General features: G+C 38.1%; 1 protein-coding gene across 15 annotated transcripts in view; it reads left to right on the top strand.

Annotated features, from left to right (window-relative positions):
* Positions 1–21552, top strand: part of LOC128542549 (unconventional myosin-IXb) — a 62650-nt gene extending 41098 nt beyond the window's left edge. For 2 of the 15 annotated variants that reach the window (XM_053512443.1, XM_053512444.1), the window contains exons 15-42: positions 403–495; positions 1873–1986; positions 3138–3177; positions 3321–3437; positions 3753–3833; positions 4137–4247; positions 4396–4515; positions 4964–5113; positions 5202–5356; positions 5446–6513; positions 6788–6851; positions 8561–8664; positions 9507–9622; positions 9810–9985; positions 10092–10199; positions 10657–10827; positions 10971–11012; positions 11122–11233; positions 11404–11477; positions 12096–12288; positions 13815–13943; positions 14259–14364; positions 14954–15085; positions 15243–15366; positions 15903–15950; positions 16669–16781; positions 17146–17273; positions 19176–21552. In XM_053512443.1, the coding sequence (XP_053368418.1) occupies positions 403–495; positions 1873–1986; positions 3138–3177; positions 3321–3437; positions 3753–3833; positions 4137–4247; positions 4396–4515; positions 4964–5113; positions 5202–5356; positions 5446–6513; positions 6788–6851; positions 8561–8664; positions 9507–9622; positions 9810–9985; positions 10092–10199; positions 10657–10827; positions 10971–11012; positions 11122–11233; positions 11404–11477; positions 12096–12288; positions 13815–13943; positions 14259–14364; positions 14954–15085; positions 15243–15366; positions 15903–15950; positions 16669–16781; positions 17146–17273; positions 19176–19555 (4369 nt within the window). In that variant the 3' untranslated portion in view covers positions 19556–21552. Of the gene's footprint in view, positions 1–402; positions 496–1872; positions 1987–3137; positions 3178–3320; positions 3438–3752; positions 3834–4136; positions 4248–4395; positions 4516–4963; positions 5114–5201; positions 5357–5445; positions 6514–6787; positions 6852–8560; positions 8665–9506; positions 9623–9809; positions 9986–10091; positions 10200–10656; positions 10828–10970; positions 11013–11121; positions 11234–11403; positions 11478–12095; positions 12289–13814; positions 13944–14258; positions 14365–14953; positions 15086–15242; positions 15367–15902; positions 15951–16668; positions 16782–17145; positions 17286–17359; positions 17422–19175 lie in introns of all 15 variants that reach the window. The other 13 variants (XM_053512451.1, XM_053512450.1, XM_053512453.1 and 10 more) reach the window with 13 other exon arrangements.
* Positions 21553–21761: the final 209 nt, after the last annotated feature.

The raw sequence follows: 21761 nt of genomic DNA, 5'->3' as shown, positions 1-21761 counted from the left end.
GAGAGAAAGAGAAAGCAGGAAGTGCTGTAAGGAACTTGATCTCTTCCTATCCTTTGCTTTTGTGTAATGGTCGTGTGACCTGTTTCACCTCCTAGAGGCGCACTACAGGCAGGTTCTCACAAGTCTTCCCCCTCCCAACCCCCACCCCGTAGCAGGCATCATAACCCACTCACGTATACTTTAAATTTTAAATAATGATGCCAAAGTTTTGACAATAATCCGTTATGCATTACTTATTGCCCGCAGCCATCCTGTGTGCTTCTCCTGGTCATTCCTATCTATGAATTTTTTTTTTTCTTCCCTATTCCTCCCTCAGTTGGGTTGGTAGATAATGATCACAGATCTTCCTCCCTAGTTCATTCTGTTATAAGTGATTGCCTGTGTGCTGTTTCTTCTTTACAGCCGGTCCTCTATGCTCGATTTCTCCTTTGATCTCTCAGAGGAGCGCCCCCTAGAGGCTTTTGAGGACATCTTTGCTAGTTATGAGAGTAAGAAGTAAGTGGAGGAGAGAAAGCACAGCTGGGGGTCTGGCAGGAAGAGCTGGATGCAGTGGGCAGGACTGGGACATGGAGATTATAAACTCATGCTGTAGAAAGCATGCTATTTGTGCTAATCTTATTCAGGATTATGCACTAAATATATTCTGTTAAACGAGTAATTGTGGAAAATACATCGCTACAATAAGAGCTTGTGTTTTCTTTGTTATTGATTACTTGTACAAACAGCTAGAGCTCCGGTCCAAGGAAATTCTCTATAATGCCAGAGCACAAGCCTCTGAACATAGACCTACAAATATGTATGTGTAAACTTTAAGCTGCTTTGTGGTTTTGTCGCTTAAAGAGGAGCTCACAATTTTGCTGTTAATCAGAATCAGTCTCGGTTGCAAAATAGGTGAAAAGCACTGGAATCCAGTGGTCATGGTGTTATAGAAAACTGGTCTATGACTGGAGGTTGTGCTGTAAGCAAATAATCAACTTTGGGGTGGTAACAAAAACTACAGTATCTTACTCCTCTTATATCACAGCAGTTTTCTGCCTATTACATTAAGGGTTCGACTTTTTATCGCTTTCATAGTTACATGTGATGCTGTGGAAACGATGTCTATAAACTTTTATTCAATCCTACTTATGTCTATTTTTTCTCTTTTTTAAAGTTAATGCATGCTCAGTAAATAAGTGATATGTAGTCAGTTGATGAGTGAAATAAGTCTATAAGGTGTATGGTAGTGCACATTTTTACATTGTATTTTAAACGTGAGCTAGGAAATTAAATAAAAAGCACTATATCATAATACAGGTATCATTAAGCCAATATTAGGGTATAAAAGTCAGACTAGTCTTTTATTAACATGATGTCCTGTAGCCACCCCTGCCAGCACATCCTGTTTGACCTCCTGAGCTGTGTGGTAGGTCTTATAAGTGCATGGACCACATGGAGGCAATCAATTATCACCAGTTAACACCAATATCTCGAGAGTAACACCTGCATGGACTTTCTCATGTCACTGTTTTTCCTCTGCACTCACAACAGCATGGTTTTATAACAGCACTACCATGCTCCTGGTTAAGATCCCTGAGTTCAGCACTGTGGTTTCAGATGAGAGTCACAGGCATGCAGGACATGATGGCGAGTCTTCATGGCACCGATGTGGTTGTGATTAGAATTCAAGCTGCCTGTGGTTCTCCATCTGCAACCATGGTGTGTGTGTGAGAGAGATGTAATATTTGTACACTGTGTGCACATTGGTGTCTTTGGTGGAGGAACCTACCCTTTCCAGAGGTGCATAATTTACTGTTGGGTTTCTGTTCTTGTTTTACCACATCCTATTTCAATCCATCTACACCTTCCTTCTCCTCTCTAAATGTGAATCAGCGACATGCATGCCCAAATTATCAGCTCCATTAAGGACTTGCAGTTGGATGGCGAAGACCCACGTAAGCTGCTTCAATCCTGGGGACGCCTGCGCTTCCCACGCCACCATCTTCAGTGAGTCGGTCCAGAGAGACACCGTAACTGTTGACCCCAGCCTGCTGTCCCAAGCGTCATACCTTCTAGCGAATGACGTTCTTTTCTTGGCTTAGCTTCGAATGGACTTAAGTTGTAAAAGTCAGATTTATAGTGAATGCTCCTGAACTCATGCTGCTTTAATAGACCCTCCTAACATATTTGGCACTAATTTGTGCCCGGCTGCTCCAGGTAAAAAAATGCAGTATTTACGAGTCTTGAGCTAAACTTCATTAGGCTCTCCTGAACTGTTTTTGCCTGCCATGCTTGTTTGTGTTCTAGCTTTCAAATACAGAACCGTCCCACTCTTAGAAGTGTTACATTACTGACTTAGTTCCTAACCTTCTGCATGATTTAGCTTAATTAACCTGTTCCTATTTACACTAGGCGTTCTTGATTTTGTTTTTGTTTGTTAAAATTTCTTAGACAAAATACTTTGTAAGTAAAATTACATTTCATTGACATTAATCATTACAGATAAATTTTATGAGTATAATCTGAATGTGTACAATAATACAAGACATTTTAGAACACCCTGCATTTTAGCTATTTATTAGAAACAAATAGCTTTCTATTCATTAACACTCAACTACCATGTGAATAAATTATGATTGTTTTTAAATCATCGTTGACAACTATAATTGGGTTTTTATTATTTTAATACCCCCCCCCCAATCCATATACATACATTTTTTCATACAAGCAAAAAGTATCTAAATACTAATTTGCACTTACCATAGAGAATGAGTTCACTCTGTATTGTTTAATTAAAGTGTGTCAAAAATGAAGAAAAAAAAAATCTTCAATGCCTACTGAACTTTGGCCCAAAATACACATTATTGTATATATTATAAGTGTTAAATGCTAGTAGCTTTAGTAGAGTTGTATCAAACATAAATCCTCATTTAATATAAAAGTGTTTTTTTTAAAGGCAGCTGAATACAGGAGCTTTTGTCTTCAAGAGATGATCTATTATTTCCTCTTCTCATTCCTTCAATGGTCTCCTCTCTCATTTACTTTGCTTCAGATGCCCCCTTTAATCCCCCTCGCCAATGCATGACTCACAATAACCTGGTACTAACACCATCAGCCCTATCCCATCATACACTCAACCTCGTATTTCTTTCTTACAGGAAAAACAAAAACATCAAACCTAAGCAACTAATTCCAAAGGTAATGAAAAAGTTGAGCATCTTCTTGTCTTATTTATTTAGTTCTTTTCCTGTTGAGAGTGTGAGTAATTTTTTTGTTTGTGTGAACATTTTGGCAAATTTGTTCTATACATTGTGCTGTGTGTCTATTCACATTTTGTGCAGAACCTGCTGGACTCGCACTCACTGAAGTTCATAGTTGGCCTTCATGACCGCACCACCAAGTCTTTGCTTCACCTGCACAAGAAGAAGAGGCCCCCGAGTATCAGTGCTCAGTTTCAGGTACAGCATCTCCCTGTCCCTGCCTCCCACAATTATATCCTGTGGTAACAGCAAAAAGTAATGCAAAAAAAGTCTAGCCGACATGCTAACATATTTCAAAGCTATATAAATCAAAATGAAAGCAAGATAATCGTCTACAATCTTGAATGACTTGTGTTTTTAGAAAAATTAGGCTTTGTATTTAAATTTAAGTTGACCATTAGGTTAATCCCTATATTAGCTTGTTTGTATTTTTTCTCTGAAAACAAGGATGCCTGAATAAGGGGAGAATGAGTAAAGCAGTAAGTTGTCTGTTTTTTGTTTTTTTCCCTGTAGACCTCTCTCAGTAAGCTGCTAGAAACGCTGGCGAAGGCAGAACCTTTCTTTATCCGCTGTCTGCGCTCAAATGCCGAAAAGGTGCTCCGTTTTCCATTCTTACACACACACCATATTCTAGAGATAGTGTTAGACCCTTAACACTTTAAGTACTTATTTGAAAATACCGACCTATTCTTCAAGCAAGCCTGCAACCAGGAAGTGCCAGGAAACTTCCTGTTGATGCCAGTTTAGATCAAAATAAATAGCTACCTCAAGATCATTTTACCAGGAAAAGATACACCAGGCATGACTATAATAATAGTGATAAAAAAAAAAATCCATGCTTAATGTGTCGCATCCTGAAAGAAATTCTAAAAATGACAATGGGTTATATGTGAGCAGAAGGAGATGTGCTTTGACGAGGCGCTGATCATGCAGCAGCTACGTTACACAGGCATGCTGGAAACTGTACGCATCAGGAGGTCAGGATATGGTGCCAAGTACCCCTTCCAGGTAGGGTATAGATACAATATGCCATTTGAATGCTTCTTAATATGATGAAATTTGCCATGTTTATAATAACTGATGTTTGTATCTGAAGAAACCTTTATGCTGTTGTTGCTAGAAGTATATGCTGTATAATAATCTATTTCTCCCACAGGAGTTCATTGAGCAGTTTCGAGTTTTGCTGCCAAAAAATGCATCTTCTCCAGAAGAAATCTCAGCTCTGCTGCAGAACCTTGGTCTCGACCCCAAGACATACCAGATTGGCAAAACCAAGGTCGGCTCCCTGTTTGTTCTCCATCATCTACTATGCAAGACAAATGTACTCAGAATCCATCGCTGCTCATAAACAATTTTGTGTCCATAGGAATGGAGAAGGTTGCCATACAAACATGAGCGGCGGTTCATTTTATAGTTATGTTTGCTTCAATAGGTATTAGATCCTGACTAGCGGTGAATGTTTATCCTTAAACTAAACTTGCTTATATTAAATAGAGTCTGTCTCTATAGGGCAGTAACGAGAGTGGGGCCATGTTCACTTCACGCATACTTTTTGTTGGGTGGTGTGATAGTGTCATTTTTCACTACCAAAAAAGTAATATTTTGTAAAAAAAAAAAAAAAAAAAAGTTATTTTGTCGGTAAACTTGTACTGTATAGTGGGTGCATATCATGTGTTAAAGATATAATGATTTTGTTACATTACCAATCCCTTCTGCTTTTTTAGGTGTATCTCAAAGAGCTGGAGAGACAAAAGCTTCACGACACACTCCACAAAGATGTCATGCGCAAAATTATTTTCCTACAGCGCTGGTTCCGAGCTAAACTGCAGAGGTGGGAGTTCATTCAGATGAAACAGGCAGCCATAATTATTCAGGTGAATTCACCTCTGTCAATAAATAATACTTTGTATATTGCAAGAGGAAAGAGTGTACCGGTGTCTAAGTGTGTGTATTTGGGTTTAGCGCTTATGGCGGGGCTGCAGAAGAAGACGCTGTCAAGCAGCGACTCTGATTCAGGCAGCATGGCGAGGGTTCAAACAGAGAGCTGAATACCTAAACCGGCGAGCCTCTGTAACTAAAATCCAGGCTCTAGCCCGAGGCCAGTCTGCACGAAAAAGGTGATATTATGAAGAGCATATGTACATCATATGCAGTCAGAGGTGGTTTTGATCTTTGTATTTTAATTCAGTATAATTTTTTTGTTTAGGTACAATTCTCTAAAGGAAGAGAAGACAAAGAGAGAAGAGGAAGAAGCTCAACGAAGAAAAGAGGAGGAGGAAGAGGCAGCCAGACGAGACCAGGAGGCAGCAGAGGTGGCCCGAAAAGCACAAGAGGAAGCAGCCAGACAAGAAAGGGAGGCAGCTGAAGCTGTCAGAAGGGCACAAGAGGAAGCAAAGAAACAGAGAGACAAAGAAGAGGCAGCTAGAAGAAAGAAGGAGGCAGAGGAAGAGGCAACAAAGCTTGCTGAACAGAATAAAAAGAAGACAGCACCAGAGCTGCAACTTGATAATCAGGCTGCTTCAAAAATGGATGGACAGAATGATGTCCTTGATATGGTGGAGAACTCTAAGGAAAAGGAAAGCAAGCAGACTGAGGCTGGTCCTTGGCATGAAGCAGAGTTTCAGGATACTCGAGTAACACCTGAACACAATAAGTGTTTGGTTGTTTTAGAGAAGCACAATGAAGACACAGGAGCTGTCCAAAAATCTAACAAAGCCTGTGATATTGCATTACCAGGAAAAAGTAATCAGAATACAGTCAGTGATACCCCAACAATTACTGTTACTGCCCTCCCTAAAACTACTTCCAGTGTTTCTGCAGAGGAAGATGTCAAAAGCCCTCAAACTGGCACCATTCATCCTGATCCAGGCAGGTCCAGAGCTCCACCAATGGGGAAACTTCCTGTCTCTCGAAGTCAAGAAAAGAGGGAGCTGAGAAGGCAGCGCGGTTTAGAGCATAGCCAGAGGGAGAGTGTGCGGGCAGCTGCAGCTGGTAAAGATGAGAGCTGTAAAGAACTTGACCACTATACCTTCATATCCCAGAAAATTGACAAGCCTAAGAAAGAGGCTGAAGATGAGGAAGAGAAGGTAAAGAAAGGAACTGCAGCTGGTCCAGTCAGGCCCTCGACTCTACCCCTGGAAGTGCCAGAGTCTAAGGAGCCCAAATACACTCCAAGCACCAAGGACCTATTAAATCGGGGAAAGAGCAACACCCAGCCTGAGATATCATTGAAAGAGGCTAAACATCAGGAGGATCAGAAAACTCGCATGTTGAAGTATGGCTTATGTTATGCAATGTTTTTAAATGTATAGTGTGTAGTTATTTCCCCTTATATTCATGCTTAGAAAGTGACATACATCTGTAAACAGTGCTTCAATTGAAGCAACATAATTATATTATAATAATATTTTTATAATAATTACGTCTATTCAAATTAGGTATGAAATTTGTACATATTATTAAGAAGGATTCTTCAGAGCAATTCTATGCTGAGAAACTGGAACGTATAATCTGTTAGGTTTTGTAATTTCTAACTTTGTGTTTTTCAGGACCTCCCGGTCATTAGATGACGTATCAGAGTTTAAGACCTCAGAAGTCCCCACTGGTTTGCAGGTAGAATGCTCACAATGCTTCTTTTTTTTCACTCAGTAACATTACCTACCCAGATTAAACCAAGCTCTCTGGCTCACTCAGGGCAAAGTGCGTTGTCGGAAGTTTCCCAGGCGCAGACATCGACTGTACTTTGTACATAACTGTTTAAATATTAAAAGTGCAGAAATGGAGGATGTGGAATTCTGGACCCTCCCTCACACAATCCCTGTACAGGTCATGTATCTTTATGCAGAGTGAGAAGCTGCTTGGGGAGACTGGATGGTTGCTTTGTGGCTCATTTAAAGGGCCCATCTTTTTTGCTTTTCGGTTCAATGAGAGCCTGCCAGCTGTTGGGGCAGGGGTTTTCATAGACTAGTCAGCTAATTGATTCACTAATAACATTTAGCCTTCTAGTCTGGAAATATTTCATACTTGATCTCAAGCCAGAGTCGACTGCACATTGTGTAGCATTACACAATTTGCAAATGACTATGGCTTGAGTCTTGTTTGTATTTTTTGTATTGTTTAATTTTAGTGCAGTGCTATCACTTTTACAGCACTTTCTTGTAGTTGTCGCCAGGTTTTTAGTCCTACTGCTGCCTTCCTTTGAAGGAATTCTAACCAACAAGTAAACAAAGAAAAAGCTGGAAAAAATCCTAGTATGCATAGAGTTGAAACAAATGTTGGCGCAAAAATCCTTGCACATTCCTATTTTGCTTCCTTTTAGCAACAATAAAAAAACAATGAGACACAAGTACTATTTAATTATTTTCTGACTCCATTCATTTTGGTTCTATTGGATAACAACAACAAAGTTAGTTTAAAGATAAAGTTGGTAAAAACATTATTCTGTGACCCTTCCCCTCAAGAGAGTTGGTTTTTCTGTCTAGTGAATTTTAATACAAAATATTATTGGACTGCTGAATAAGATTAGTCATGAAACCCCTACCTGCTGTAAGCTGGAGCCTGAGCTTCCTTGTGTTTGATTAAACATGCTTGTTTAGCACTCAATTGTCCAATTTATTGGTATCCCTTAAAAAGTGTGGTTGCCTAATAATGAGGGGTGGTTTTTCATTGATTATATATGCATGATTAATTGTGATCTTTATTATTCATTTACTGATCTTGTAGATACTCATAAACAAGATGACATAAGCCTATATAGAAACTCCTGAATAGGATGATGCTATTTAAAATTTAATTTGTTTCACCATTTTTTCTCTTTTAATTAATAATTACTGTTAAAACATGTAATGTGCATATAAAAATAATAATTTTGAATACTGTTAATATATAGTTTGCTGCCACTTTATCATCAAGCGTTCCATATGGCTGACGAATTCCTTCTCTGATCAATTACTAAAATAGTAACATTGTCAAAAATAATTAAAGCGATAAAGTTGGTGTCTAAAAGGTGGTGGTTTCTGAGGTGCTTAAGCTTTTTTTTTTCCTTTCTTTTTTTTTTTTTAAAGATGGGACAAGATTCTGTTTTTGTCCTTACAAATGTGAATAAAAAAAAAAAAAAAAAAAAAAAAATATATATATATATATATATATATATATATATATATATATATATATATTTAAAGGCAATTTATAATTATGATGATGGTTCTAACTATTTTCACACTGTAAATGCATTGTGTCCTTGATTATACTGTAAGGCTTATCACATTTCATTATATTCACAGTGCTATAAGTATTTGACATTATTTTCTGTCCCTCCACAGCCCATGCCTCATGTTTTGGTGGGTCCACCTGGAGGCAGAGCAAGCAGCGTGAAAAGGTCACCGCAGGACGACGGCCCTTACAACCAACCACACACTCCTGAGAGGTGCGACCTGAAAATGAAGAATTAAACCTGATTTTAAAGAAATAGGTTTAGACTGATACCAGTCAAAGCAGTAAACAAGTGGCTAATGGAAAAGATTCTGTGCCAGTTTGGTGGTGCCAAAAATTCTTTACCATATACAGTTAAAAAGTGTCTTAACAGGTCTTGATCTGTCTCTATATTATTTTGGGAAAGTGTTGATGAGCAGAAATTTTGGACAAGTGTTTTTTTGCAGTATTGTAGCAACTCCCATGAGTTCAGTAAATTTAGCCTGTTAAATTGGTAAACAACCTCATGACTTAAGCATGAACTAAAGTTTAAACACTTCCAGTTAAAGCAAATAGTTCAGTTCTTAGCTGTGTCCTTGTTGTAAGCCATCATGGCTGACAAACTCTTATCACACAGGAAACCTGAGTCATCTGGCTCATGGGAAATCACCAGCCCTGCCTCAGCTTATCTGACTGGCTCGTGAGTCCAATGTGAATTCCACCCATCCCCTACCCCCCGCTTTTATAGCTGCTATGGGAACAGGGACATTCCTTCAATTCTTTGCATCATCAAGTACTTGGAAAAGACAAGCATGTTTATTAGGGATGGTACCTCAACTGGGTTTTTTTTTGGGGTTGGCTGGCTGGCAAGAATCCATATTAAGTTTTTCTTGGCATGGGTTTCTTTTCTTAAAGAAAATATACATCAGCATTTATGTGAAGTGTCCAAGTGCCTGTAAATGACCTACTCCTACTACTATGAAAATAATTGTGTATTAAAACAATACACGATGATGTATTAATATTAAACCTGTGATTAGTAGTTGTTAAATCAATTCAATGTGGTTTGTGTTATAGACCAACAGGCTTCTTGAGGAAGATCCTGAAGAAACGTCCTCATAAAGAGGCTCAGACTCCAGAAGATGGAGACCTGACGATGGCAGCTGGATTAAGTGAAAAAGAGAGCACCTACTGTAACTAGCCCTTTTTTCTCTCTCTCTTTTTTTTTAAATGAAATCTTTCAAAACGGGTGTATTATTATTTTTTAAAAATCATTTATTCAACTACTTTTTGATGTCCTAATCATCTGGTGTTGTTAAGATTAAGACACATTTCTTGGTGAATCATGAAGATTATTTTTCTTTCTGTCTGCAAACACAGGCATCGCCTCTTCACGCACACATCATTCAGAACCTCACAGTGGGCGCCCGAGTCGAAATCCCACGATTAAGATCAGCCGTGCCACGCGGGTCTCAGAGCAATGGAATGCCTCGCTGGACCGAGAGATCACCAATGCCAACGAGCTCCGGCATCTTGATGAGTTTCTGGGAAATCAGGTCCCTCATTCAACATTAAATATAGATCATAATGCATCAATTAATTATGCAGAGTGTGCATTTTATTGCTATTGCTTGGTTTTTTACTATTTTCTGTGTGGTACAGGTAAATGACCTGCGCTCGAGAGGGAAGCAGCTGTCTGCAACAGAGCACATCTTTATAACAGCCACTATGCAGTTCAGAGAAAACATCAAAAGCATGTACTCTCTCTCAGTAAGTGCATGTAGGCTGGGTAATTTAACAGATGACACAAAAACAACTGTTAATCTCAGTTTAAATTATTAACATACAGTTTTTTTTTATTTATGGCCAAAAGCATTGAAACAGGGCAAAATTAGGAAAATTTAGCTTGGTTTACTGAAGCATCATGGATTTCGATACTCCGTCTCAACACCTATTGTAAATCTCTCCCTTCCCTTGCCTGATGTCACACAGGGGGACATTATCACTTAGATGAACCTAAAACAAGTCCATTTAAAGAGATTCTCTTTACATGGCTGTAATCTTTAACTCATTAAGCAGCTGTCAAAACTATTCATCTGAAACCTTTGATACTAGTCCAGGGTTTAAAAAGCTTAGTTCCTGTTTATAAATTGCTTGAGATTTTGGGTGGCACTGCTTTTCTATTGTGTGCTTGACAGACCACACTTTTTTTCCTTTCCTCTTGCAGAAGCCTCACATTGGATATAAGGGTCTGATGAGGAGCTACCAGAATAAAGTCTTCAGTTTAGCTGACGAGCAGCAAAAGAGTGATGTGCAGTTGGTTGTCAATCTGTTCCAGTCTGTGCTGGATGGGTTTATTAGAGGGGAGATCAAAAGAGAGGAGGCTGAACCCGTGAAGGTAGAAGGAGAAAAACTCTGCAGTTCTCTGCAAACTCTATAACACTACAAAATAAAATATGCTACGTAGCATTGTCAGTTGAATTTAAATAGTATAAAACAAGTACAAACAAGGATAGCATCTTTTATCTCTTTCTGTCTTAGCCTCCAAAAGGTCGGAAAAAGCGGCGGAAAAAAGACAAGAATGTAAGCGCTGCCACCTACTTTCACTTTTCACTTATCTAATCATATCATTTCTGGGTAAAAACAAATAGCTCCTGAAACGACCCTCTCCGTCCATGCTCTATATGTTTAGATGGAGAGCCCACTGGACCATGTCTTTAACAACTTCCAGGTGAACATAATGCAGTCGTGTGACCAATGCTCCTCATACATCTGGGTAATGGAGAAAGCCTACATGTGCAGCTGTGAGTATGCGGCCTGCGGCCATTACTTTTAACAAAAAAAAATTCTGAAAATGTATATATTATAATCTTGTTTATGGAGACTCGGGTCTAAATATTGTGGCCTAATATAAGGTTATTAAGTTTTACAATACATTATTTAATGGAACAATAACCAAGTGTTTGTGCTTCAGATTGCAAGCTGGTTTGCCACAAGAAGTGTTTGTCCAAACTCAGCACAGACTGTACTACATACTGCTCAAAAAAGGTACAGTATGATCACACCAGCATCAGTGTGGCTCTTTAAACATAGGTTTGACAAATAATTTTCTAAAATATAGCCTGTTTCTGTCCATTCTGAAGCAAACCAAAGGTTAATATTAATGTTCTCATTCTAATCTGTTATTGTTTCTATGACAATGCTTTATTCATACAGAGGGCTTTCCATGTAAATAGATTAGAAACTGTGTGTAATAGTTGGTATGGTGATAAGTTTAAAAGACATTTATTTAGATGCACATTTATTTATTATGGAAGGAGTCTCCAGTTTCAGTGTTTTGTAAAACTCGGATGTAAAACTATAACTTTTCATTTCTTAACATCTTCAGGTCAGAGGAGTTTACACATTTTGCAGTTTCATAGTAAAATGACAAGCTGTTTAAAGTTGGTGTAACATAAGTGAGAACATGATATTTCATAACTTTAAATGTAACTATATAAAAAAAATATTCAAAATATTTTTAGTTTAGAGGTTTCTATGTTGTTAGAGTAAATAAAGTGCTTGCTGTTCAATTCCATTATTGGTTATTTTCTAAATACAGAACCGCAGTTTGTTTTTTAGATGTCATCTTCATTGTTTTTTCCTGTTTCTTCATGGCTGGTCCAGAATGAAGAGGACTCTGGTTCTCAGCACTTTGGTGTGCGCGTGTGCCGCCTGGTCAGTGATAAGGTCCCGATCCCCATGGTTCTGGAGCTGATGCTAGAGCACGTAGAGATGAATGGGCTCTATACTGAGGGCATCTACAGGAAGTCTGGCTCAGCCAACCGCATGAAGGAGCTCCGGCAACTTCTAGAAGCTGGTAAGACTATAGGCATTGGTATGTACGTCTAAATTTCTAAACAATGTGGTGGCCGGTTTATGTTTGATGATTTCTCATGCTTTCAGAACCACTTCTATACAATTTGAGTCCAGTACAATTTTGATGTGATAACCTGGTCATTCAGTACAATGAGGTTGTCAGCTGACTTCATTTTATTACTGCATAACGTTGCTGAGCATTTGTACAGAGGCTTGTACACCAGCCACTTTGCATGATGGGTGCATCTCTCCAAGAACTTCCCTTTTACTCTGATGCACCCATCGCTCTAGAATAGGGTTAGTCCGGCCTCATCAAACCCAATGACCTTTTTCCATTGCTTCAAAGTCTAAATTGCTCCAAATTTAAACGTTGTCTGGTTTTGGTGACTGCACTTGGAGATCCATTATAATTTCTTGAGATTGACTGACCATCTCTTAAAGTAATGATAAACTGTCTTTTCTCTTTACTTAACTGAGTGTTTCTTGACATAATATGGATTTGTACGCTAGTTATAGAAGCTCTAATAGGACTATTGACTCTGTACCAACCCCGTCTCTGCAAAAGAAAACTTATGGTCTAAAGCAGATTAAAGAGGCAAGAAATATTGCAAATTTACTCTTGACAAGGCTCACCTGTGAACTGAAAACCATTCCAGGTGACTACCTTAAAAATCTGATGACAGAATGTCATGAGTGTGCCAAGTTGTTATTCAAGCTAAATACAGCTACTTTAAGCAATCTATAATATAAAAAATATTGTTTAACATTTTGTTCACTACATAATTCCATCTGTGTTCTTTCAGTTTGGATGTTTTCAGTATTAATGTATAATTTTGAAAACAAAACTAACCCTCTATGATTATTCAGTTTAGCTTTTATAATTAGTATTGATTAGGGCAGGTGTTTGGTTACATTAAGCAAGTAGCTTACTTTTAAAGGAGAATATTAAATCCGTCACATAACTGTTCATAACATCGCTTTACTCACCATCTTGATTTAATTTATGCCGCATGTTTCAGACAGATATCTAAGTACCGCTAAGCTTCATTACTTTCATTAAATTCTGTCCAGCAGTGGACGCACCCACAGTGTATTGCATGCACATTGCGCTGTCAAAACTTGCAGTTTATGATCTGGCACAGAAATGCTTGTAACGTCCCTTCTGCTTAACATTTTGATTTCATTTATGGCCAGTTTTGCATAATACTGTGACAAAATCTGACCGGACAGATATACACACAGCCTTACTAACATACAGACATAAATTTTGCTTTCAGGTCCTCCAATGTATGAAATGTAAAGATATCATTGAAAGAGTGAGTTTTGACCTTTATTTATATAGATAAAGGAAAAAACACTGAAGGAAGAGGTGTCCAAACTTTTGACTGGTAGAGTACTCACAGTAAATATGCATCAATAAGTATTGTATCTCAGGTGTGAGAAGGTTCTTTGGACAGAATAATCAGAGTGCAAGTGTATAATGTTATGTGTTGGTGTGGTGTTTTATAGTTTGGTTTGTGTTTGCAGATCCTAATACAGTTTGTTTGGAGGACTACCCCATCCACACTGTAACTGGTTTGGTGAAACAGTGGCTGAGGGAGCTCCCTGAACCCCTAATGACATTTAATCATTATAACGACTTCCTTCATGCAGTAGGTGAGTTTTAAATCTCCCCTCCTTCACTATAGACATATAGGCACTATAGGCTTTTTTTTTGGTAGTGCACCTCCCTGAGGCAGGTAAATACCTATGTGGAACAAATACTGTGTTTTAAACCAGTGTGTAAATAGATACAGTATGTATATATATATATATATATATAACCAATTGTCCGTTTTTCTGTATTCCAGCTTGGGATGCATAGATACTGAAACTTTCTTTCATTACTTCTTATCTCTTCATTATTTTAATCTTCTTCTGTGTGTTTGCTTTTCTGTATTTCACTAAATATTGTTAAATTATTTTTGTCAGAATTACCTGAACAGCAGGAACAGATTCACACCATCTACAGGGTTATAGAAGAGCTGCCTACAGCTCACTACCAGACTCTTGAGCGACTAATTTTCCATCTAGTCAGGTATTTCAGCATCTTTTTAAATAACCAAATATTAGTGTAAATAGTTTTTTTACCTATAGATTAATTCATGATTTATGTAAAAGTTAAACACAATAAACCAGTTAATTCAGTTTCTTCCAGAAACAGGGGAGGTGGTGATCACTTGGACATGTTAAAACATTCAACCCATGTTTTCTTTCCAATTGAATTCCTGGAAATCACTGAATATTAGCATCATCAGTTGCTTTAAAACTATCATGATTTATATTTCTCAGTAACATTACATGCTGGTGATGAAAACAAGTGCTTATTGCTGCTTATTGCAAGTGCTTAAGGCAAAACAGAAAAGGTTCAGTACATCTGTTTGTAGCTACAGTTAAAAAGCATTATGTTTAATTAAACAATTATTTAAATCATTTTATTTAATAATTAAAAAGGTAACTATTGTCATGTTGTTAAAGATAAGCAAGACACTTTGTGATGTGCTACTAGGAAAATAATCACTTGATACCAATACCTTTTCTTAATCTCACTACCCTACTAGCAGCATAACACAGAGTTTTAGCCTATTTATTGCATGTCATGTAATAAACTATTTTTTTCGCTCCAGGGTATCAAGGGAGGAGAAGAGTAACCGGATGACCCCAAACTCTCTGGCCATTGTTTTTGCTCCTTGCATCCTGCGTGGTCCTGACAGTGCTGACCCGCTCCTTAGCATGAAAGACGTCGCCAAGACAACCACGTATGTGCCCTGTCTTTTGCTGTTTGTCCTTCTACATACATTTCTGTTTAAAGATAATTGAAAATAATTATACCAGGGGTGAGACTGGTTCATGCTTTTCACTTCTACGGGTGCATATAGATAATTTGTGTCTTTGTGTACATGTTATACTGCACAGGTGTGTGGAGATGCTCATAAACGAGCAGATGAGGCGATACATCGAACGGCTGGAGGAGATCGAGCAGCTCGAATACGCAGAGACGCTGGCAAAGAACCAACTTAAGCTGAAGAGAAGCAACACTGTGAGAGCAGAGAGGCCACACATACAATACAAACCTGTTGTATTTTTGTCTTTCACGCTTTGTCTCTTTCTGCCTATTGGGTTATTTGTCTCTGTTTGGTGTCTTTCTGCAGCTGCTCCTGTTTCACTTACTGGTCGCTCTGTCTGTATTTCTATTCTTTAGTCTTGCTCTCTTTTGCTGTCTCTGTTTCTACTGTTAGATATTTGTCTCTTTCTATCTCTTCGTATTTCTCTGTGGATGTGCGCGCATGCATGCGTCTGCGTGCCTGTCTGCGCGTCTGTCTGTGCGTGCGCGTGTCTGTCTGTGCGTTACTATATGTGCGTGCGTGTCTGTCTGTGCGTGTGAGTGCGCGTGTCTGTGCGTGCGTGTCTGTCTGTGTGACTCTCTCTTTTTTTTTTTTTTTTTTTTACTTCTCGAATCTCCTTAACTTTCTCTCTTCCTCTCTGTCTCTCTCTGCACTGTATATGTATAGCTGTGAGTACTGCGCTTTCAGTATGTGATGCAATCTCTCTCTGCTTCTTTGTCGGTTTTTGTAGAGCTGGCCTTTACCTCTAAGGTTTACTTCTCCTTATAAAGGAGTGGCGGTATGTATGTTTAAAATGGAGTCCCATGTACTCACTCATCCTGTGTGTATATGTGAATCTGTGTGCAGATTCTCACACACTCATTTCCACTTTCTGCATGTGTGGGTACTGAACTCTTTTTGCGTGTAGTTTTCGTTCATGGCTTGTCTTCATTGCATTGCATGAATTCTCATTTCATCATTCATTTCACATGACATTCTTAAATTGTCTTGTTTTTATTCTTAATGGACATTTCTTTACTGAAAAAGGAGTTATAAGTTCTTTAATTAGTAGGCATTTTCTATTAATTGGCTTAATTTATTGGCCTTGTATAAGACATCACTAACAGCTTCAGTCTTACTGCATGGGTTATAAACCTTGTGCTGTCTCCCCTTTACATTTACTAACTGGAATGGAGAGGTCTCTGTGAATAAATTAACTTGGTTGTTCCTGTAATAAATTTATTTGTTGTACTCTGTCTAGTAGCACAGTTTTCAGACTCATTACGTTCCTTTGCTCCATTTCAATTGTTTCACCCAAACAGCCTACAGTAATTATAATTCAACTTTTTCACACTAGACCAGGAATGTCTAGAATAAACAGCAGGCCCGCAGGTTGTTTTTAGATGCACTTCTGGTGGAACTAAAAGTGCAGGGCTGAAGTAAATTGACCTGGGTCAATGTTTAGACATCTTAGAAATAGTTGGAAAGTTAGAACTAACTGTGTGTCTGTACTCAAGGTGAAGGAGAAACCCTCTGACCTGCGTGCTGTTCCTGAGAATGAACCACTTGACTCAGACACCGAGGCTGAGAGGAACTTGATGGAGCGAATCAAGTCCATCAAACAGGAAAAGTAGGATTGAACACAATTCTGTCTCCCTTTTAAGAGGCAAATAGTCCGACAGATTGAATGAGAGACAGAAAGAAAACGGGCAAATAGTCATTCAAGCCAAGAGAGGGAAACAAAGAACACTCTTTATTTTCCTCTCTTGTCTCAGTGACTTTTTCACTGTTTCCCTCTTTGTCTGTCTTTCTTTCAATCTTTTGTCTATTTGTCTTTATTTCCCTCCCTCCCTCCCCTTGCATTTATGAATGCAACATTTTTATTTTATAAAGGTAATGATGTTAAGAAGTCAGTGAAGGTTACCCATCTAAGCTGTATTTGTATATGTTTATTTTTGTTAATTGGTGTGTGTGTGTGTGTGTGTGTGTTACAGAGAGGATCTGGTGTGCAGGCTGCCAGATATGGAGCAGCCAGGTTCAGATCAGGAGAATCTGGACTCAGAAGCCTCGGCTAGTTCAGAGAGTCTGTTGGATGACCGCACTCCCATTTCGGACATGGAAGGTCAGTATTAAGGTACAGACATTTACACTTTTTATTCTCTGGATTCTGTCTTGGTGTGACGAGTCACAGTGTCATTTATGGTGCAGGTGTGGAGAGGCCGCTGCTGGTGCCGTTAAAGAGAGTGGCAGTGACGGCTGCTCTCTAACAGGTTGTGATCAAATCATATGTGCGCGTGTGGGGGGGTGAAAAGTTGCATACGTTATTAATGCATGTATATTGTACTAGGGGTTGGTTGATGTACAAGGGAGCATGGTGCTAAGGTCTGTAGGTGTAAATGGACTTTGCGTAAAAAATTGTGTATGTTGGGGCTGTCAATATACACTGCCTGACCAACAAAAGGTCTCACACTTTAGCTTTGATTACACCACATAATGTTGTGGCGAGTTCATGTGTGTCGAACTTCCAGAACCACTTCTTCACAATTTGAGTCCTGGAATATGCCTGCGCAATCAGGGAATAAAAACTCCATTAATGTGGTACTAGTCACTGTGCACGATGCATCGCTTCATTGACTTGCCTTCCAGTTGTACCCTGATCTGCCCATCGCTCTGAATATCAGACACCACATGACCTTTGTCCATCCAATCTTTGTTTCCTAGCAATGTGAATAGCCTCACTAACAAATGGTTTGGATTATCTGACACTTCTGAAACTGTTTTTTTGGGGGGCTTTTTTGGTCAGGCAGTGTATATTTTAGTATTTGAGTGCATACAGAAATCTCTTTTTTCATCTGACGAAATGTTTCCTAAAATTTTTGGCCAAAAAAAATGTTTTTGCCATCTTCTTTTTCTTTAACATGAAGTAAGTTTCTGGTTATTGCGAACAATTTTTAACTCTGTAATGATAAAAATCCACATCATGCTGTTACAGGAAAATAATCAGTTATAATTGTTTATTTAACATGTTTAGAAGTATTTTATTCCGCCTTAGACATAGTTATTTGCCACCATGCTACTTATTTATTAAAGTGAAGCATACTTTTAATCCATTTATAGTGATGTTTAATACTTGAGTGTCTCTGAAACAGGGTTTCTCTCTTAAAATCAAAAAAGACAGAAAACACAGCTTGGCATGTTACCATGAAAAGTCACGTATCAACATATCTGTACTGGAGCTGGATAACAAATACTGTAGGTACACCAGTAGCTCACTCTGGTGGTTTTTATAAATTTTAATAGGGCAGCTTGGATGTGGAGCAACTTTACCATATTAAAGATTTCACATATTTTTAATCCGTGATCGTTCTGTAAATGAGCTGTAACAGAATAATAATGTTGTAGAAACAGTAACATATTAGAACGAGCACATTATTGTACACCAGTGATTTGGCTGTTAGAGCTGCTGTTACAGAAAATTAACACATTATGACAAGTCAGAATCGAATCGCACTGTAGCATAAAGATGGATATCCATTTTTTATTTGGCCGTATTGTATTTAGAAAGCTTAAAAATTTATTCAAAATGCAAATTTACATAATTCTTTTGATTGTGTAAAGCTGTTTTGCGACTATGACAATTGTTAAAAGCGCTACATATAAAATTGAATTGAATTGAAATCTGCCTCTTTAATGAAGGTTTAATGATGCATTTACAGCATGGCCTCATCATGACACAATTTTCACCTCATTTGGTTTGTCATGGTTTTATCTGTAGTATTGTCTGTCCCTGTGATCTTTTTTACTTGATATTTAAAGTAAGTAAAATTGGGGTATGGTTGTTTGCTTTGCTTAAGGCATTTCTGCTGGGTGCTTTTGCATAAAATGCATGGGGTCTCCAGTAGGCTTGATAATAATAGCATGAGTAGTTGCATGATGATGTAGTTATTTTATTTTGTTGTGCAGAGAGGGCTGGAATTGTTTCTCTTGTCTAAATTAATGTAATGTTATTCTGCTTGCTGTCCAGGTAGGATGAAAGCCATACTGCAAACCCATAAACATAAACCCTCTAGCTCATCCTCATTACCCCAATTGACTTCATCAGGAAGTAAGGTCTCCCTCTGTCCCTCCTCTCCTGCTTCCACATCTTCCAGAAATCAGCTTCAACGCCGGCATCCCATCATCCCCTGCACCCTGCGCCTTCCCCGAGGCGCCTTCACACTCGTCCCGAGACGGCCACGGCCTGGACGCCGCAAAGACAGCATCCAGTCACTCTTTATCTCTTCTGGGACTGAATTAGATGCCTTGGCTTCTTCTGCATCTTCTTCCTCCCTCCCGCAGGACCTCCTTGTTTCTTCCAGACGATTCTCAGATCCTGACATTGGTCAATTCCAAGATGGTGTTTGATTATACGCCTTCAATAACGGTTCAACCAGGATGATTGATCCTGTCCACCAAGCACTTTTTTTTAACTCATTATTAATATAGAATTTTTAATAGACTTTAAGTGCAGATACGTGTTGCAGCCTCATGGGTGCTATCATGACCTAAATTCTATGCTTCATATATATTTTTAATTTTATTCGACAGAGCATGTTGTTGCACCTTTCTTTTTTTTTATTGTGCCTTCGGTTTCTTGTCAGTGCTCAATTTCATGTTTGTACTGTTTGTCCTGAGAAAAGTAGGAGGACAAGGACATTTTTGGAAATGACCTCACAATTTAAACACTTAAAGAAAGTTACAAAAGCCAGAGATTTTCACACCGTTTTCCACCAACACATTGCTGGTGCAGATCCCGAGGACCAACCAACCTATTTTTAAGGATGTTTTTTAACAGGTTTCTTTATTATTTTTGGCTCTGAGTGTGTTCTACCTTTCAGAGTTAAATTCCTAATAAAATATACATAGCACAATGAGAGAGAGAGCGAGAGAGAGCAGGATGTATGTAAGAGTATGGAATACTTTTAGCTATTTATTTGGAGTGTACAGTTGAGCATTTTGATGTACTTCATGGCTAACAATTGATTCCGATCCTTACAGGGTCAGTTAGTTTATGGTTGCAATATAAGGTTGTTGTTTTTTTTTGGTATGTAAATATTTCAGTCTTCTTAACAGTTATCATGCTTCCAGATGAATCCTTGCTTTCTTGTTATGCTGGAAATGGTTCAACTTTAATTTCCATGCAACTTGTTGGTGAAATGGTCTTTCTATGGACTTTTCTGTCTGGGTTTTATCTAAAATATCATTTTAATAATGCAAAGAAGCGAAAAACAGCATGAGACACTTTTCAATAATTTAAGAGACCCAGACGAAGCAACATGAAACATTTCTGCAACCCCCACAACAATTAACCATGATCTTGTAAGAAACAATAGGATGCTGTGCTCGATATCAGTTGGAACAACTGATGAAAACCGTGTGTATTGTTTACTATGGTGTCACTTGTTTAACCTGCTGGTGTTTCTTGTGCCATGTTGAAGTCAAGCGAATGAGAAAGAATGAATAATTAGTCATGCTTGCTTTTGTGTGTATGTGTATTTGTACTCTTAAGTGGTGAATGTTTCTGTTTTGCTTCTAAAGGACAGATCGAATGCATTATTTTCTTACAATACACTTTGTACTTGGCTGCAGATGTGACTGATTTTTATTCTTCAAAGGTCTTGAATCGGGTCAGTATGTTTTTTTTTGTTGTTGTTTATGCTTGCAGGGTTATCTCAGGATAAACGTGGACTGAGAGGAGGTCTGATGCTCATCATTTGTATGGAATTTGCACAAGCACTAATGAAGTAGAAACATTGAGAGGTTTAATGAGTTCCATGACGGCATCTGGATCCAGAATGGAATTAGCGTGTAGTTTAGGAAAACTTTCTAAAAACTCATTAGCAATCCTTATAAACTTTCAACATGACCTTTAATAGACAAAACAGAATTTACTGGATTAAACTTAAAGTAAGCAGCTACTGATTTCTCATTTTGCTGTGGGGTTTCACCTCGTGTATTTAGAATGCTGAAATTTATTTTGACACGGGCAAAAAAAAAAAAAAAAAAACATTTGGCTGAATCTACAAGAATTGTTAAATAAAAAAGCATCACAATGTTTATTGGGAATCCTGCATTTGTTGCTTTTGAATTCTGGATTCTAATCAGGAGTCAATGTTTATAACTGCTATAACACAGCCCAGTCAAAATAAAATCGTGCAGGCTAATAATTTTACTGGATTAGATTATAGTGCACATTCACCATGGCAAGAATCTAACCACTCCGTAAAGCTTCTCCAGCAAATGAGAATGATTGGCTTTAATGTAATCAGTAATATGTCAGTTTGAAACCCACGTACATGTCTGCATGTCTTTCTGTACGGCATTAACTTATTAATATAAAGAAATAAAAATTGTAAAGTTGAGTATCTTATGCCTTGGTTGTTTACATTAGGTTATACTTGTGTCGTCGTCAGTCTAATACACTCCCTGTTTTACTTCTGACAGGAAGAATAAACATACATTGATCTGTCCATACATTTTTGAAGATTCAGTTTACCTTCTGTACTTGGATTTCTTTTTATTATTATAATATTATTATTATTATTATTATTATTATTATTATTATTATTAT

Source organism: Clarias gariepinus, chromosome 15 (genome assembly GCF_024256425.1).
Source record: "Clarias gariepinus isolate MV-2021 ecotype Netherlands chromosome 15, CGAR_prim_01v2, whole genome shotgun sequence".
Taxonomy (NCBI): domain Eukaryota; kingdom Metazoa; phylum Chordata; class Actinopteri; order Siluriformes; family Clariidae; genus Clarias; species Clarias gariepinus.
This window is presented reverse-complemented; position numbering and strand designations above follow the sequence as displayed.